The sequence below is a fragment of the Theobroma umbraticum genome, unplaced genomic scaffold, assembly GCF_002168275.2.
Source record: "Theobroma umbraticum cultivar Fairchild unplaced genomic scaffold, ASM216827v3 scaffold_44.0, whole genome shotgun sequence".
In the NCBI taxonomy this organism is placed as follows: Eukaryota; Viridiplantae; Streptophyta; class Magnoliopsida; order Malvales; family Malvaceae; genus Theobroma; species Theobroma umbraticum.
In genome coordinates this window covers 3,586,673-3,604,261 of record NW_018397255.1, presented here as the reverse complement: position 1 = coordinate 3,604,261, position 17,589 = coordinate 3,586,673, and the positions used below count along the sequence as shown (strand labels likewise).

The following is a 17,589-nucleotide window of genomic DNA, read 5'->3' as shown; positions in this document are numbered from 1 at the left end:
TTTGGCTAGACAAAAATCCTGGTTTGGGTTAGCCCACAATTATCATTTCCATATATATTCTAAATTATTTCCATTTATGTCACGTTAAATAGAACTCATGTTTGAGCCCAGATGGCTGCAAATTTTCCTAAAACATGTTTTAATGCTTCTTTAATCGATTGTTCTTGTCTTTGTACCAAAGAATATCCTAATCAATTCTACTTGGAGTTTGGAGGAAAATGTCCCAACAGCCAAAAGTCCCCGACTCCACCCTGAGTCATAAAAAGGAAAGAAAATAGCCAAAATAAAAAAAATGTAATTATAATTAAATTATCTTAGATTTCAGTCCTAAAAACTTAAACGAAACCTTTAAAAATATTATCATTTTAAATTATAATATAATCCCTGGACAGATGTTATTACCAGACCCTATTAAGGGATAATTTTAATAGTATATAAATATAAATAAAGATAAAGTTTTATTTCTCATTTATTCAGGCATCTCAAGTATTGTTGGACATAATTTATAAATTGAAAAAATTTAATGCAAGCATGGATTAGCACCTATTAAGCAGTTAATTAATCCTTCTTGAAACATACTCCACATTTAAGTGGGGGGCAAAAAAGAATTTGTCGTTATTGCCATTTATTAATCCTCCAGAATAAGGTACAATACTTAATTAATTCAAGGACAAATTCGACTATTCAATAAAAAACCCAGTCGCTGAACCAGTAAGAAAGCAGCAACCCGGAACCAGAAGCCAATGAAACCATCTTTCCTCAAATATACCACCTGTAATAACGACAGATACTCATTTCTTGATCCTTTTCAACAATCTAACGGTCCAGATTCCCCATCGCGGTACCGATCTCAACCGTCCGATCGGATTCCACCCCCACTCCTAGATCGGCGCAGTATAAAAACGACCTGGTCCCATTCTTTTCAAGGAGATTAAAATATTTGCACAACTTTTTGCGTTTATTTTCGCTTTTGCCCTTCTTTTGGTTTCTCTCTTTTCCTTTTTTTTTTTTTACTTCGAGTTTCTCGGTGAATGGCTTTTGTTGCTTTCTGCTTAATGGAAGGACCTTGAGGAGCTTATTTTCTCTCTCTCTCTCTCTCTCTCTCTTTATTTCTTTCTTTGCTTTTATTTCCTCTGCAGTTCGTGCATTTTCACCTGCAATTTTTGAAAGCCGTAATTGATCCTCTTCTCTTTGTCTCCTCCGCCAAGTTTTTCTCCGGTAAGCTTTTTTTTTTAACAAAAAATTGTTTAAATTTGCATTTTTTTGTTTGTTTTCGTTTTGCAGCTCTGCTTCATTTCAGCAGTAAGATCTCCAGTTTTTATTTTGGGTTTGGGGTTTTTATCAGTTTGTTCTGTTTAGTTACCGGAAACAGAAGAAACTGGAAGGAGAAAAAGATTCCTTTTTTATTTTTTGCTTCTGGTTCTTTATTTTTTTTGGTTCGGTTTCTCTTTCTCTTTTATGTTCTGCTTATTATTCAAGGAAAAACGGAAAATTCAACTCTCCTAAAAAGATTAAATGCACAAGACTTCAGTTGACTTAATTTCTTCTTCTTACATGTAGCTACGAGCTAGAAGAAAATATATGCGCTTCCCGTTTTTGCTCTTTTTTCCATTTTAAGCTCTATTCTTTCTCAGCAACTATTGGACAATAGTACTTAGAAGTGTTGATTTTTTCTAAGCTTCTTGGTAAAATTTGACTCAGTTTTGGCTATACTGCCGCTCTTGTAAATCATGGGTAAATCTATAGTAATTATCATCCACAGCTTAAGGGGTATTTCTTGAGGTTGGTAATCTACTTCGTTTTTCATTGGCATGTAATTTTGTATAAGACGTTGGATTGGTCTAATGCAGATTAGCTAGCTTACACCATTATTTGAGCTTTAGGAAGTGAAAATTTTCGTTAATTTTGACCGTTAGCTATAAAAGTGACCCGAATTAACCAATTTGGTAGGTGGAGTTGTTTGAAAAAAATGGGTTGAAGTGGGTTTCGCAGATGATTTTATTGGATTCAGAAACTGCTGGTGCGTGATGGCTCTTTCAGGAACCGTCAATAATGATTGACTAGTCTACTTGACGGTTTAGTTTAGATAACTTTGTAAGCAGATTGTGATCTGTTGTAATTTGTAGTTGTATTGAATCTTGTGTTTTTATATAATTTGGCTTAAAAGGTGGCTTTCTTGGAATGAGCAGAAAATTTGATTTTTTTTTTTGGTTTGTTTCTTTTTCATTTTCTATGCACTAAAAGAGGCTGTCTTGAGAAGTTTTGGGTTCTGATGTCTCCACCGCTTCTGGGCGTGGAGGAAGGGCGCAGTAATGTTTCTTCTCCCTCTGATGACTGTATCTCCCAGAATGGCTTGGGATTAAAGGAGCGTAATTACCTTGGACTATCAGATTGTTCTTCAGTCGACAGCTCTGGTGTCTCGAGCTTGCCAGAGGATAACAAGAACAATCTGAATTTGAAGGCTACAGAGCTGAGGCTTGGTCTTCCTGGATCCCAGTCCCCTGAGAGGGAACCAGAGCTTTGCTTACTGAACTCTGGAAAACTTGATGAGAAGCCACTGTTTCCTCTACTTCCTTCTAAAGATGGAATCTGCTCATCATCACAGAAAACTGTTGTTTCTGGAAACAAAAGGGGGTTCTCTGACACCATGGATGGATTCTCAGAGGTGAAAGGTTCTGTGTACACTGAAAAAATTTGGATGTTTCCTGGAGCTGGTTCTGATTCTGAATCTCCCCAACCTGTGGGACACGGAAAATATCCTGGTAATCCAGGGGTCAATGTGATGCTGTCAGCAAGGTCTTCTGGAGCTCAAGCATCTGTAAAGAAAGATGGGCCTCCAAATGTGCTACAAGAACGACCTCGTGCCGCAAATGGAACAAACCTCAAGCAAACTGGCATTTCTAACAACAACAGCAGTGCACCTGCTGCCAAGTAAGTATAAGTTACTTGAGAAGGGGCTCTTAGACATTGGATGGGATAAAGAGCATTATATTGTGCCTTTTTTTGTTTTGATTGTTGTTGTGATATGCCATCCTTGACAGGGCACAGGTTGTTGGTTGGCCACCAATAAGATCATTTAGGACTAAAACCCTGGCCACTTCTTCAAAGAACAATGATGAAGTTGATGGAAAACCAGGTCCCGGTGCTCTTTTTATCAAGGTCAGCATGGATGGAGCTCCTTATCTGAGGAAGGTGGATTTGAGAACTTATTCAACTTATCAGGAACTGTCTTCTGCTCTTGAGAAGATGTTCAGCTGTTTTACCCTTGGTAAGCTGTTGCTGATCTCATCGCCTTGTGGCAATATTAAGTTGAATCCTTTTTGATGCACAGAAATGTGCTTACCTGTATCTTCAATAAAGGAAAATTCCAATATTTAGCATAGATTACATTTTTACAATGATTTCAGGTCAATGTGGGTCTCATGGTTCTGCTGGGAAGGAAATCTTGAGTGAGAGCAAGTTGAAGGATCTTTTGCATGGATCAGAATATGTGCTTACATATGAAGATAAAGATGGGGACTGGATGCTTGTTGGAGATGTTCCATGGGAGTAAGCTTCAGTCTCTCAAAATTACTGTTTGCCTTTATATCTATTCTTTCCTAATTGCATTCTTTTCAAAGTCCTAAATCACACGGGCACAAGTTCTTGGAGTAGCTTTTATAGACTGAATCTCTCTAATTAGAGTTATAGTTCAGGTTGATTGAAATGAAAGCAAAAGTATGAAATATTAGATACATCTGTATTTATTATCATTACTTTTTTCAGTGTGCACTTTTGCTCTCCTATTTCTTATATATGGGAGGCATACAATTAATGGATATAGGTTACATGCACTTGTTTTTATACCTATCCATATCTTCTCATACTGACAAAGACTTCAATTAATGTGGTATGTAACTACTGCATATATCGTTGAATACTGTAAGAATTAAGAATTATGAATTCCACTAGGCTTATTCATATATTTTTAATTGCAATAATGTAAGTCCATTACTTTTCCAGTTAGGAGATTTTTATCTGACATCACCTTTAATGCTAGGATCAGGAGTAGCATGATTTCATTTATTAGTTAGATTACTATACCAAAAAGGAGATAATTCTCAAGACATATTACCCAAGTTTTGACAGCAAAAAAATTGCAAGATTATAATACCTAAGCAGCATAAAGTTGAATAAGAGTTTGGAGAAGAAGACTTTTTGAGACATTATACTTCGTTCCACAAAAATGGTAAAATGAGAAAAAAAATAAAAATAATTATGAACATTTGCTTTGTTGTCCTTGTGAATGTTTTGTCCTTTTAAAGAAGTGTTGATTTCGTTTCTTCTTATATCTTCTAGATGCAGGGTTAGATTTGCATGTCAGTTATAGGCTAGTTTGTCAAGCTTGAGAATCTAGATTTACATGCTACACAAACACACACACACAGAGGCACATATATAATCTACATGCATGATTTGCTTGGTGGCTGTTAACTTGATCTTTATTTAATAGGCTATTTTGAAGCTTGTTGGAGTACTGCATGATAAAACTATACCTGCTGATAGATTGAGATTTTCTCACTTAGGTTACCTTAACACCCTGAAATGTAATTGATTTTGTTGCAGGATGTTTATTGAAACATGCAAGAGGTTGAAAATCATGAAGAGCTCTGATGCGATTGGATTAGGTAAGTACCTTTTGGTGTAGTTATCTTCTGAGAATGGATCAAATTGATCATATTATTTGTTTGTACATCTTTTCATAGCGGGTTGTATGTATGTGTTTTCAGTTTTTGTTTGTCTGTATCTTTATGTGCATTTGCATAAGTGCACATGTGAATGAAATACTGCTCCTTACATTGTGGATTGGTCTGCACTAGTCAAATTATGTCCTGTCAAATGTTTAGAAAATAAAGATAAAATAGAAAAACTGGGTGTGCAGGGTGTGGATTAGTATAAGTCAAGTAGTAAAGTGAATTATCTTATGGCTTACAATGGAGATGATGTACAGAGTAAATCTGTTATCTGGACTTATGTTTTATACTCCCTAGCTGGGTGGTCTTTTGAATGGGAGGTTTATCAATCATCATATTCATGCCTGCAGCTAAGATCCCTATTTGTTGCCTTGACATCTGGAGCTCATTTTCAAAGCATCTTCCATGGAGTGGATTTTCTTTTGGTGTGTTTTCATGTAATAGTTTTTATCATTAGGGTGAAAGCATAGGACCTTTGTCCTTTCTAGTTCACGTATCATTCTTTCTATGTTATCGTACTTAACTCGTTTCTTCTACTGTAGCGCATGATAGTTGAAATGCCTTTTGAATGGCAGCAGATGGACGAAGTTTTAGGCTATGCTTAACCGTGTTTTCTGCCTGTCTACAGCTCCAAGAGCAATGGAGAAATCCAAGAACAGCAACTAGAAAGACTTTGGATGTAATCATTAACTTCCTCCTGCCTAATTTGAAGTGGAAAATTCCAGAGTGTGGAGGAAGCTGTGATAATGGAGAGCATTAACTTGCAGGGTGCGTTGCGCAGAATGAAAGATCATGGCAAATTCCATCTCATCTTTGTTTTGATTGCACGAAGAATTAGTGTTACTTTATGTTTGTCACGAGTTTATGATGGTTGTCCAAAGTGTTAAGAAAGTTAGTGATTGTGGATATTAAATATCCTCATAGGAACCTGTAATGTTTAAGTTGTATTGTATTCCGTTGAATGCTGCGTGTTTTTATCTTGAAACCATCCGGTTGTTCTGCTTCATCTGTTGACCTGTGATTAACTGTTTTACTATTTTGCATTCTGGTTCCCTTTCAAAATTCCTGCTTTGTCTAGTTGATGCCTCTCTCAAAGCTAAGAGTAACCTTTTCTTGCTAGCTACATCAACTCTGTGATGTGACCTTTTTGAACCTTCGGGAGCAGCGGCATCCCGGGTGATATAAAATCTAATATGATAATTTTCTATAACTTTCTCGACAACCGCCACGGCAACGTGCACCTCTTCGCGAAGCTGAGCAAATTTCCACTCCCATGATTCCTCTAGGGACTCGAGGGGATCCGAATATAGATTCAATTCTGGTTCTCCAGGTATCCTTATGTTGCATGTGCTCGGACCGCAGATGGTTATCTAAGGCATATGCTTGGTCTCATCAGTTCATAGGATGGAACTGATCACATTTTGGATGGAAGGTTCCATTGCATCGACTATTTTTGTCAGTTTCCTTGGGTTCGTTTGATCAAATGGTACCTTATTTTAGCTGCTAGGCAAGGTTGGTCCTGCCTGGCTGGTCATTTCCATTGTCCAGGGGAAGTTCAATTCACCTCATCAGCGTTAGAATCTTCTTTTATCATCTCTGAAACAACGGAAGAACTGGGTAGGCTGAGGTACATTGAGAACCCAAATCCTACCAAAAAGAACCATATCTTGGAAGCCGCAAGAAAACCGCTAATTAGATCAAGAATACTATACCAGTAAATTGAGAAAGGGACATGTCGAAGGCGTAGAAATAAAGACCCAAATAATGTTGTTTGCTGCCGCTATTGCAGAGCGAAAGTTGCACCAACCTACGCTGGAGGAATAGTAGTTTGGCAGCAGGTTCAATTCAATAGTTCCATCGAAAATGGTAAAACTAGGTCTCCCTTCTTGGCAGGGGAGGACCAAATTTAATTTGTTTTTCAGATCGTTTTAAAGAGGTTTGCTGCAGGGAGCGGAGGGGGCTAAGGCTACACTTCATAGGGTCGCCTAGATGGGCTGCGGTCAGCTATGAGACCACTCTTCTGCTGAAAGCGGCAGCTTATTAAAAGCTCTACTGATGCCGTTCATGACTAAGTACTTTTGCCAACCAACTTCTTCTCTGCGGGTAAACTAAATGATCCAATATGATATTATTAATCTTTTATCCTCATATAATAATATATCTTAACAGGTGTCTTTCGAGTATTCTTTACTATAATCTTAAAAGGGTAATGTATTTTGATTTAAGAAATGCATTAGTTTCTAAGGCACGGGTTCTTGGCTAGAATCTCAATCAACTGTGTGATGCATGATTCAGAAACTAAATCAAGAAAGAGCGCCCCAATCACAGGCCTTTCGGCAGATCAATTGACCATTCAGAAGCACAATAATATAAAAGGATATTGAGTGGGTAGCTTTTATCAGAATGATTTAAAGAACTTTTTGAAATGGTATAATTATATACACTAGTTCATATTGACATTGACAGGGCTTCAGTGGCAGACATTGAAAACTGGTAAACCTTAATCACGTTAGTAAGATTGTGTGTTATGTTGTTTTCTTCAATCAATTAATCGGCATTGACTAGGACTTCACATAATGGAAACAGACACTTTCATTTCGCATTAAAAGGATGTACTTTTTATTTTATAAAATTCAATGACATTAGTATGAATGTTACTGTTTTCTTTAATGTTTCGGATTCATCATGTAGTTCAGTTGAAAGTAAGCTAGCCACTTCCATAGCAGGCAATAGGTTGGAAGAAGAGTGACAGATTTTGATGCTAAATCAGTTCCTTCTTCTGATTTCTTAGGTGACTAAAGATCCTTGATTCCAGCAATCAGATAAAATATGGGGTTGGTCAGATTTGAGATTTCTCCTCTCTTTGAGACCTCAAATTGATTAAACTTACGTTTGTGTAGGGCTAACCAGATAACAGATTCATGTAAATGTTTATGACACAAGCAGATATCTGACAGGTATACCACGATTTAATTGCATTGCATTCCCTCCTAGGACCAAATACTTTTGCAAGTTCATGCTCAAAGAGTGAAAAGTGCGGATCAGTGGATGAGATGCAACTGGAGAACTGTACTGGAATGCCAGGTTCAATGATTTTGCGAGAGAAACGCGACCTGAGAAGATAGAATTTGATGTTCAATTCTGTATGATGACTTTCAACACACTGTTTATGGGCGAAACATTTTGCATATTATATAAATTTTTTAACTAAAGTAGGATCTTTGAAAGTGGGAGGTATAGTCCTAGCCAGCCTTGTAGGCTTCTTTGGAATGTAAAAATCATGATTCTGCCCATTGTAGTGCCTAGTTATCCAGCAGAAAATATATTCTTTTAGCATGGAGCTTTCATACACCAATTGATAGCTTCCTCCATCTCAAATTGATTATATTGCCTTTTGACTTTGCAATTTGGATTTGTTGACCTTTTGCATTGGCAACAGTGTTAGCATTTTATATCCCATGCTGCTTTAGCGTTCCTCGTTGGTAGTGCCAGTAGAATCCCCCTGCTGTTTAGAAAAATTTTTCCCAAATTAGTGCAAGGTTAATCATGACAAGCAGCATTAAATAATCAGAAAAATCAGTTTCTGATACGAATTCATATGGGTCTTCCTTCCAGATTCTGCTTATTATAAAATTTCAGTGGTTTTTTCAACCAAATAAAGTTGGATAGCTTACAATATTGTCACAATCTAAAGATTCACAAACTTTCACCTCCTTATCTTTGACAATTTCATATCTTCTGTTCTGCTATGACCCTATTTTTATGTTCGATTAGTTCGCTGAATATGATATAGTATCTTAAAAGAAACCTAGCTACGCTGACAGTAGGGAAGTCACAGTGTGTATTTGATTAGGTGTTTCAACATTATTGTGATCCCACCACTATCTCTTTGTATTTCTTTTCTGTGGGTTGCCACTTTCTTTGGTTGTTTCTGGTTGCTAGTATTATCCAAGTCTCAAATCTCAATGTCATTCTGAATTGACTACCTTTTTCTTTTGTTTTTTCACTGTGAAGCTCATTTTCTGTTCTTTACCTTTTTGCTGGTGGAAGGTTAAATTTGTTTCTTGTTTCTCCATGTTGGCTTTGGTCAAGTTACCAGGATTCTTTCCTTGCATCTGCATTTCATTTTCTGAGAGGTTACTGTTAAAATAGGTCATCAAATGCCTGATTTGAAGAGAAGCAATAAAATATATAATTGTGGGAAGTTGGACTTAGTGTCACTAAGTAATTATCATTAAGGTAATTATCATTAAGAATCACTATCAAACAAAGTTGGAGTAAGTAGTGAGGTTTAGTTCTAATAATTAATCAATTAGTGGAAGAAAAATAAAAAAGCTATGTTGTAACCATAGATTCTTTTAGAAAATCATTGCTATGGAATATTCTTGCAATTGTTATGATCAAAAGTTATCCCCTTACTGTGTAAAGCTCAAATTCTGACCTAATCATGCTCCCATTATGATACCAAAAGTAAACTTGGAAAATTGAAAACTCTTGACAGGGTAAGAACAAAAAAATTGTACTTGGCAATAAAATATTGCAGATTGGGCTCATTCATCATCTTGAATTCTGCAGATAATGGGCTTGGCCATCTCCAAACTCAACCACGATCCCCAAGGGGATGATCAGCTTCAATTATTAGCAACAAGCATACAAATAGCTAGCCTTCTATATTTTTCACGTTCCCCTTTGGTTGGAGGTATGCAATATTCTCAGTTTTATTGATGTGGGTCAGAACAAATATTTGGGTGTAACATTACCAGCTAATATAGGGGTACAAATATGGAGCCCCTTAGTTTTTAGATTTTATTCCATCTTATCTTTTCATACACAAAATGACTAGCAATGGGTACCGATAATTTGGACCCACGAAAATGTAGTGTTTTGGGTCTAGAAGTTGGAAGATGATGATGATGATCTTCCTGTAAAGAAACAATGTACATGGCCTCGAGCTTTTCGTACGATCGTGTCATTTGTTGGGCCACGCCAGTTTCCCAGAATGTTTCAGAGCAAGATGCTGAACCATGGTGCCATGGCTTCAGCTTTTCCTCTTCCTTTCCACTACGGAATTTTAGGCTGTTATAGACTACTATATTTCAAACTAGGGGTTGTCGCTGCCACAACCACACCAGTCTTTTTCAATATATTTTGCCACGCAATAACTCATCAAAGTGCACGAATGCAACTTTTCCTTTTGGATCTTTGCTTGGATATCTTTTAACTTTGTTTTTATCATTCAATTTCATCGTCAGATGCCTATGTATGTATGGTACTGGATCCCTTTTTATCTTTCTCATGATTGGGAACTTTGATTTTGTAAAGGAGAACGTGAGCAGCACTCAGCTCAATCGGGAATGGATAAGAAACATTCCAGCTGATGGTTGAAAAGGTGTTTTGATGACAAGGACACCATTTCTCCACTTACCAATCGTCTTTGCCTTTTTTCGGAAGAGCATTTGCTTAAGCTATGGAAGATTATGATTATGGAGTTAGTTAATGTTCACTTGCATCAATCATATAATCAAGCAAGCTTTGATGATCTCTTAATTTAACTTGCATGGGTTACTAGGTTGCCTTGTATCAGCTGCTTTCGTTTCATTCAAGGACCATAAATTGATCATGGGACCAATGTCGTTCTCTTTAAACATATATGTGCCTCAGGCTTCCACATCTCCTCTATGAGTTCAACGACATTGATGATGCTGATCAACTCAATTGGAGCCATTGGACTTGACTGGCTGCAAATCCTAAACCCAAAAATGTTTGTCTCCCTGTTCGTTCCCCTTATGCTCTACGCGTTTTTCCCCAACCACCCCATTAAGGTCAGCATCACCTCACAGTTCTTTTCAGCAAGCCTTTAACATTCTCTCTACCATAACCATTTGATAAAGACATTCTTCACGTTTTCTGCAAAAATCAAAAACTTTTATCTCTACCACCGATGAATTTTTTGACTAGTTATAACAAAGATTACCTAATCTTTATTAAAGATAATTAATATTCTACAGCCCCATACCAAAAAAATTATTCCTATGTGCATTGTACAATGTAGCCGCCCTATGATTGCTACAGATATTTAACAGGAGAAAGAAAAGATTCAAAGATTTAAATTTCTCCATTAAGAATTCTTTAATTTGGAAAAGAATGAACAAAAAAAATTCCCATGTTTTATGCTAGTTCTTGAGAGAGACAAAGATCCTTCTTTGAGCTTATTGTCCATATTCTGTAACATGATGCCCTCTCAATTCTTTCTACTTTTACGTGTAAAATATTCAAAATCATTTTGCAATCAGATGCATTAACCTTGTTATATATATTGTGTCTTCATGTTAACCCTGGTTCACATTTTCTCTGTACATAATTATTCTTGGTTGGTGAGGATTCTTAGTAGTTATGAGTCTAGGGCATGTGCCCCAATAATGGCAGCCACTCAACCACCAACCAGAGCCAAAAATCTTTCAATCCCCATCAATCTTCTCTCCATTTCTAAATTTCGTAGCAAGTTTATAATCCCATTTCTTACTCTCTGCTTATCCATGTGATTACCTAAATTTAATGGCAGTTTAAGGGAATCTTCATGATTTTAGCTGCTAATCATATGCAGCACATTAAAAAAAAGGATTAAAATAGATTGAACTTTGAAAATTTTTTTTTCAATGGTTTTAGTCATAATTATGTCAGTTTATGTATCCATTTTGTTTGGACATGTGAGGCCAACCAAATCGTTTAATTAGCTTGGCTCCCATCATTGGTTTCTGTCGTTTTGGAAAGATTGTTAGACCCTTTTCTAAGACTTTTGCACTGGGAGAAATGGGAAGGAATGTTCTCCTCTACAGCCTAATGCTTTAACATGAAGCTTCAAACTAATTACACATTCGTTAATTCTCAATTGACTAATATTTAACATCATTTTGGAACAAATCTAAGCCTTTGGTGTCTATGCTGGCTTAGGTACCAACTCTTTCTTATGAGTTGGAAGGATATAGGTCTTGGGGTTTATATATTCAACAATTTGCTTTCACTGTATGGAGAACTTAAGCAAAGAAAAACAAAAGAAGAAAAGTATCAAACATAAGTAATTAACAATTTCCATGTTCATTCAAAAGCTATCAAGATGTTGGACGTCGTACACCGTGATGCAAGCAAAATGGCTGATTGCTTTGCAACCAAAGGGAAAAATAGTTGATATATGTCGTATACCTGCCATTTTTGTTTGGTTTTCTCATGCTCCAATGGCGGGCCTGAAGGATTCATTGTGGCGACAATGTGCATAATCCTCTCCAAATGCAGCCTGAGGTTATTACACATTCTTTGATCCAAGTAAAGTCTGTAAAGCCAATAACTCACAGCTTAAATCAACTTGGCCTTTGAAAATTTAGAGCTAATCAAAGTTTTCGTATAACCATCATATGGGATATCTCATGTCTCCCCAAATCATGTGCAAGGAAATCTGTTACTCTTTCTTTTTCTTTCCTTTTTTTTTTTGTTTGTGTCAACTGGGGCAATTCTGTCCTCTTAAAGGTCAGATCAGGTGTATTGGGATATGCTTAGGGGGAATTTTAGATATATTTAGTTGCTTGATCCTATCATAAATTTAAAACAATTTTAAATTAGTTTCAATGTAAAAGGATTGATGAGGTGGGTCTTGATAGTCCGACAAGATGCTGACATCCTTGGTTATAAAACTCACAAAAGCATATAATCAAGTTATTATTAATAATTAAATTTTTTTGCTCTCTATCAAATAGGGTTGAATTGTCAATCAATAGAGTGTGGTCAAAGGCAAGAGCATGTGTCCCTTAAAGCACACATAAACCAAAGCTAGAAACTCTGCTTTGATATCAAGCAGTATTCTATTTTTAAAAAAACAAAAAAAAATTAAAATTTTGAGTGAATTATACTATGATTCAATCTTAAGATTTCAAAACATTCGAAATCGTTAAATTTAAGTGATAAACACTCAACAAATTGATGTTATGAGTAAACTGATGAGCTTCCATTAATGAAGAATTAAGCTTTTGTACTCGTGACACAAGATTCAACCCTTCAAGGCTCAAGTTGCATGCTTAGGCTTTATATATTTAATAAAGAGTTTATCCTTTCATGGAGAAAATGGGTCTATTAGATTTTTGGCCATACTTTTCTTTTTCTTTTGACAGTCAATAAGATGGGGCGTGTGTAATACAAAAGATAGGTTACTTGGATTGCGTTCCCAAATTGCAACATTTCTTAGATAATTTACTTGTTTCATCATTGGGGTTTCTCTTTAGACCGATTTGAGAAATAAATATGTAATCTTAGGCTCATTTTATTAGGATAAAAAAAACTTTAGGCTTGATCTTTAGACAGATTATTATTAGGATCTCTCTTTTGACCAACCACAAACAATTAAAAAAATATCAATGCTTAATCCACAGTCCACTTTATCACAATAAAAAAATTCATAATGAAAAATTTTATAAAAAACCTTTGAATTTCGACCTTTTTTTTTATTAATCGATGATATATCTATATATGTACTTATATTAGTAAAAATTACCATCTGTGATTGAATTGATTTTAAACTCAAATAATTAATAAATAGAGTAATAAAACTAGTGTGATCGTCTTAAAATAAATTAAAGTTGTTAAAGCCTAATAACCTTTAATCTCTAGGAGCTTCCATTGCTTTGGTACATTCCTCACAAAAAATAAAACATTGATCTGAAGGCAGGTAGCCCACAACCATTAAGTTGTATGGAAAAAGATTACTATCAAATCATGTTGAGTTGCTTTGATGGAGAGTCCAATAAAAGCAATATACCCATAGCATTTTCATAAAATGCTTGATTAGGAATTTAGAATGGGCCTCCGCTGCAATCTCAAAGATGAGATCACATAGATTGTGTTCGCCACAATTCTATTCATAAATAATTTGATTATCTAATAAAATTTCATTATCATCATTGCCTTTTGGGACCGCCTCTGTTTTGTTTTTAATTCATTCATTTCCTCATTTTGGAATTGAAATCAGAATGCGTTTAATTTTTTTAAAAATAAATTATTAACAAATTACTGCCATTGAGAAACCAAGATGTCGGCTTATTAGTCTTGTTTTTTAGTAATAATATTAAAATAAAAATGTTGTATTTCTTGAAAAATCTAGTCGAATATCGGGCAAAACAATTAAATAAAGACAGTAACATTAAAATAGTAGGAACTGAGAAGTTAACTACGAAAAACGATAAAAAGGGTTAATACGTGGAGACTTCAAAACAGTAAGATACAAGTAGAACAGATTACCTTGGTTTCTACAAAATTTTCTGACCTATATTTAGTATCCTATCCCTGCATCACTAATCAAAACCTAGGCTTCCTGCTACGGAGAATCACGTCCCACATGGGATCCCATTTTGACTCCCTAAAAAATTGACTTATTCTATGATTTTATTTCTTGCACCCAAAAAGGACAAAAAGAGAAAATTATTATTTTATAAATAAATTTAAGATTATTTTTATTATTATTTGATAGAATTTTTAGTAAAATTCTCTAAGTTATTTGAGTCCAATTAACGAGGTTAAATGGAGAATATTATTTTTAGCTCTAATTATCGGGTAAAGAATTTTAGCGGTGATTTACTGTCCGAGTTTCGAGGTTAAAAAAATGGAAGACATTTAAATAACGTTCGTTCGTAGCCGTTTCGGGTTTTAATAAAGAGAAACGTTGGACGGAGGTGACGGCGTTAAAGGGTGAGCACGTGGGTGCTGCGCTTAAAATTGACTGTTAAAACACTGTCAACTGTCAAATCAACTGGGAAGGTACCACCCATGGCTGCAGTGTTGGACGTGTGGTAGCATCAATGTGTTTGTTTTCTTATTTTAAAAAAAATTCAGGGAAATGATGAAAAATCCTCCCTCCCTTCCACCTTATCATGTCTTACAAAAACCATTTAATCAAGATTAATGTTGATATATACTTAAAATTTTTAAATACAAACACTCAGCATTTCTCAAACCATATACTATCAAAATTAAATGACATATAATTTTTTTTATTTGAAGACAGATTAAACAGCTTATAATTTCTTATTCAACAAACCCAAAATTAAATTTATATTTTTAAATAAAAGGATACGTGCATTAAATAACTATTAATATATAAACATGAACTTTTAAATTACAAACATGGATTCGTGACAGGTATTCTGACTTTAATTAAATATTTGGGTGAAAAGAGCTTACACAAGTTGAGCAAATCTTTTAAATACTTTTTTTATTTTTTTAATTTATGAAGGTTCATTTATCGTAAGTCAATGTGATTAGGTAATTCCTTTTATCAAAGCTCCAATGGACACCTTAAAATTGAATTCCAAACTACTTTATGAGTCTAAATTCAAATTTTATGTTTATGTTTTTAAAACATAAAATATCTCACCAACTATATTTAATTTTGAATGAAATGGTTGTTGTTTCCAAGTTTCCTTCTCTAATTTCTCTCACATTTCATAATTTTCGGTATAGTTTTCCTTTGCAAAATTCAAAGTTATGGTTATGACATTTATTTATACCCATAACTCCATAAAGTATTTAAACAACAGCATTTACTATTTCAGCTAATATTGAATGGAATGAGTACAATCGTGAGCTCACATTCCCTCTAATTTGCCTCTCCTTTCACCAAATGTTAAGTAATTTTCTTTTCAAATTCAAATTTAGAACTTCTAAATTGAATTTCAAAATTTCCTAAGCATTGATTTCATGTATATCACATATTAACAACTATAATTTTACCAACTACACTAAGTTTACTAACAACATAATTTTCCATGGAATGATGGTACTTTTACTAACCAAAGAGCCATTCTTTGCCGCTACAACGGCAATAATTGTAGTAAGTATTCCCTTTTTATATTTGAATATTGTTTTTGTTTTCCACTTGCATATTGGTAACTAAAGCTTCACTTTTTGCAGCACACTTCAATCATTCCATGATATTCTTCGTTGACGAGGATACCTTACCAACACCATACATGCATGCATACAAAACAAGATTTGATGAGAAAATTTTGATATTTTGTAAAATTGAAAAAATAATTAAAATTCTTCATTTACTTAATATATATATAAATAGTATGTGTACACTCATGTTTAATCATATACGACTGTGTATATATATAAAAGAGAACAATGAATAATAATGATTTTACAGGTGGTTGTTACAGAGTATTTTCAAATAATTTGAAAAGTACAAATGAGCTCGTGTGCAAATAATTTATTTCTGTAGACTCTTTTTTTTTTATTCTTTTCAAGAAAAGTGAACAACAAAAAATTGAAAAGAATGACAGTAACCCTTTTCTGTTGATAGAATATCAAATCTGTTACCTTTATTTTCAAAGATTTTTCCAGTGATATTAAAACCCAAACTTTTATATTTTGTTGTATCAAAATTCGAGTACAGGTCAAGTCAATTCAATATGAGATATTATCTGACAGTTTTCTGTGTTGTTAAAAGATCCATGTCATTCTCACGATACAAAATTGTCCAAATTCAATTGATGATATAACAAAATCCAGCTATACAGACCTTCAAACCCCAAAAAATGATGCTGTCACCCTAAATTTATGATGAATGGTGTTTGATATACAATGGGTTTCCATCAAGACGTACATATGTCAGACCACAATTCAGATAGATATTGAAAATTTTGTAAATATGAAATATAGAAAATAAATAAAAAAAATAGGAAAAAAAATTGAGTACTTAAATTACTCCCCCATTTATATTAGTGGTCCACTATTTAGGTATAGTTGTTGGCGGTGTAAAGCTAGCTGTAGAAGGTGATATCATTTGATTAAAGATTTTATAAGAGTTTTGAAAAGAGAAAAAGGAAAAAGTACTAGTGCATTCCATTTTTATTAAGAAGAAAGAAAATAAAAAGTCTATTCCTTTTTATAGCACTTTGATGGAGGTGGCAACCGTGACATTGGAAAATTGCAAAAGGAAATATGTGGTGGTGAATCGACTTCTGTCACAGTCGGCAATGAGAAAGATGATGCGATGCAAGGATTTGATGAAAGCTTTGTATTGACTTTCCATCACAATACGTTGGATAAGAATCAAGCAAAATGAAATGTGCATATCGTTTTTGAGATTTGCCGAAGGCTCAGCTCCCGAAGCCTAATACGTGTTGCTCCAGATTCATAGCATTCCAGCACTTTTTTTTTTAATTTAGTTTTCATAATTAAAATGTCCTTTTTTACTATCTTTTTTTCATATAATATTATTTAATATTATATAGAGTGCTACAAGGTATTCCTTAGCTACTTTTTACTATCCTTTTCATCAAAATTGAGCACATTATTCTCTTTACTCATTAATTTGCCAACCTAATTTTTAACTTTTAAAAAAAAAAAAATCAAAAGATTACCGTTGCTTTGAATTTACCTTTTTTTTTCCGTCCCCGTCCCATTATGACAACAATTTCTCTTTACTTACAATGGAATTATTACAAACCTAACATTGATATTCCATTACTAGCTTAGGATTTAAAGCCACGTAATTGCTTTTATGCAAAATAATAATCATTCAATCAACTAGAGTATTAAATGCTGTCTGATTTTGATTATTAATTCATCAAATATGTAATAATAATAATAATAATAAATCCCTTTCACTAAAAAATCTTAAGTTGCACTGGCTAGCGGGCAAAGAGGAGCATCCTATTGAGTCTAATTCTAAACACTTTGGATCTCATGGGATTGGGGATACGTTGTTGTCTCCCTCTTTAATCCTTTACAACAGTAGACGACAGTTGTTTTTCTGGATCCCTAGGGATTGTTGTCCCGAAAACAAAAAAAAAAAAGAAGAAAAAAGATA

The 17,589-nt window shown here is 34.4% G+C and overlaps 1 protein-coding gene across 1 annotated transcript; it reads left to right on the top strand.

The window, feature by feature from the left end:
* Positions 1 to 963: 963 nt before the first annotated feature.
* Positions 964 to 5,739, top strand: IAA9 (indole-3-acetic acid inducible 9). The gene is made up of 6 exons (XM_021445561.2): positions 964 to 1,218; positions 2,245 to 2,931; positions 3,042 to 3,268; positions 3,408 to 3,549; positions 4,606 to 4,667; positions 5,362 to 5,739. Exons 2-6 carry the CDS (start codon positions 2,273 to 2,275, stop codon positions 5,397 to 5,399), a joined length of 1,128 nt encoding a protein of 375 aa, XP_021301236.1. The 5' UTR covers positions 964 to 1,218; positions 2,245 to 2,272; the 3' UTR covers positions 5,400 to 5,739.
* The last annotated feature ends 11,850 nt before the right edge of the window (positions 5,740 to 17,589 follow it).

Bases quoted from the DNA above. Each gene is read 5' to 3' on its own strand.
- IAA9 (XM_021445561.2), top strand. From the start codon at position 2,273: ATGTCTCCACCGCTTCTGGGCGTGGAGGAAGGGCGCAGTAATGTTTCT. The intron at 2,932-3,041 runs GTAAGTATAAGT...CATCCTTGACAG, and splicing joins AGCAGTGCACCTGCTGCCAA to GGCACAGGTTGTTGGTTGGC. The intron at 3,269-3,407 runs GTAAGCTGTTGC...CAATGATTTCAG, and splicing joins GTTCAGCTGTTTTACCCTTG to GTCAATGTGGGTCTCATGGT.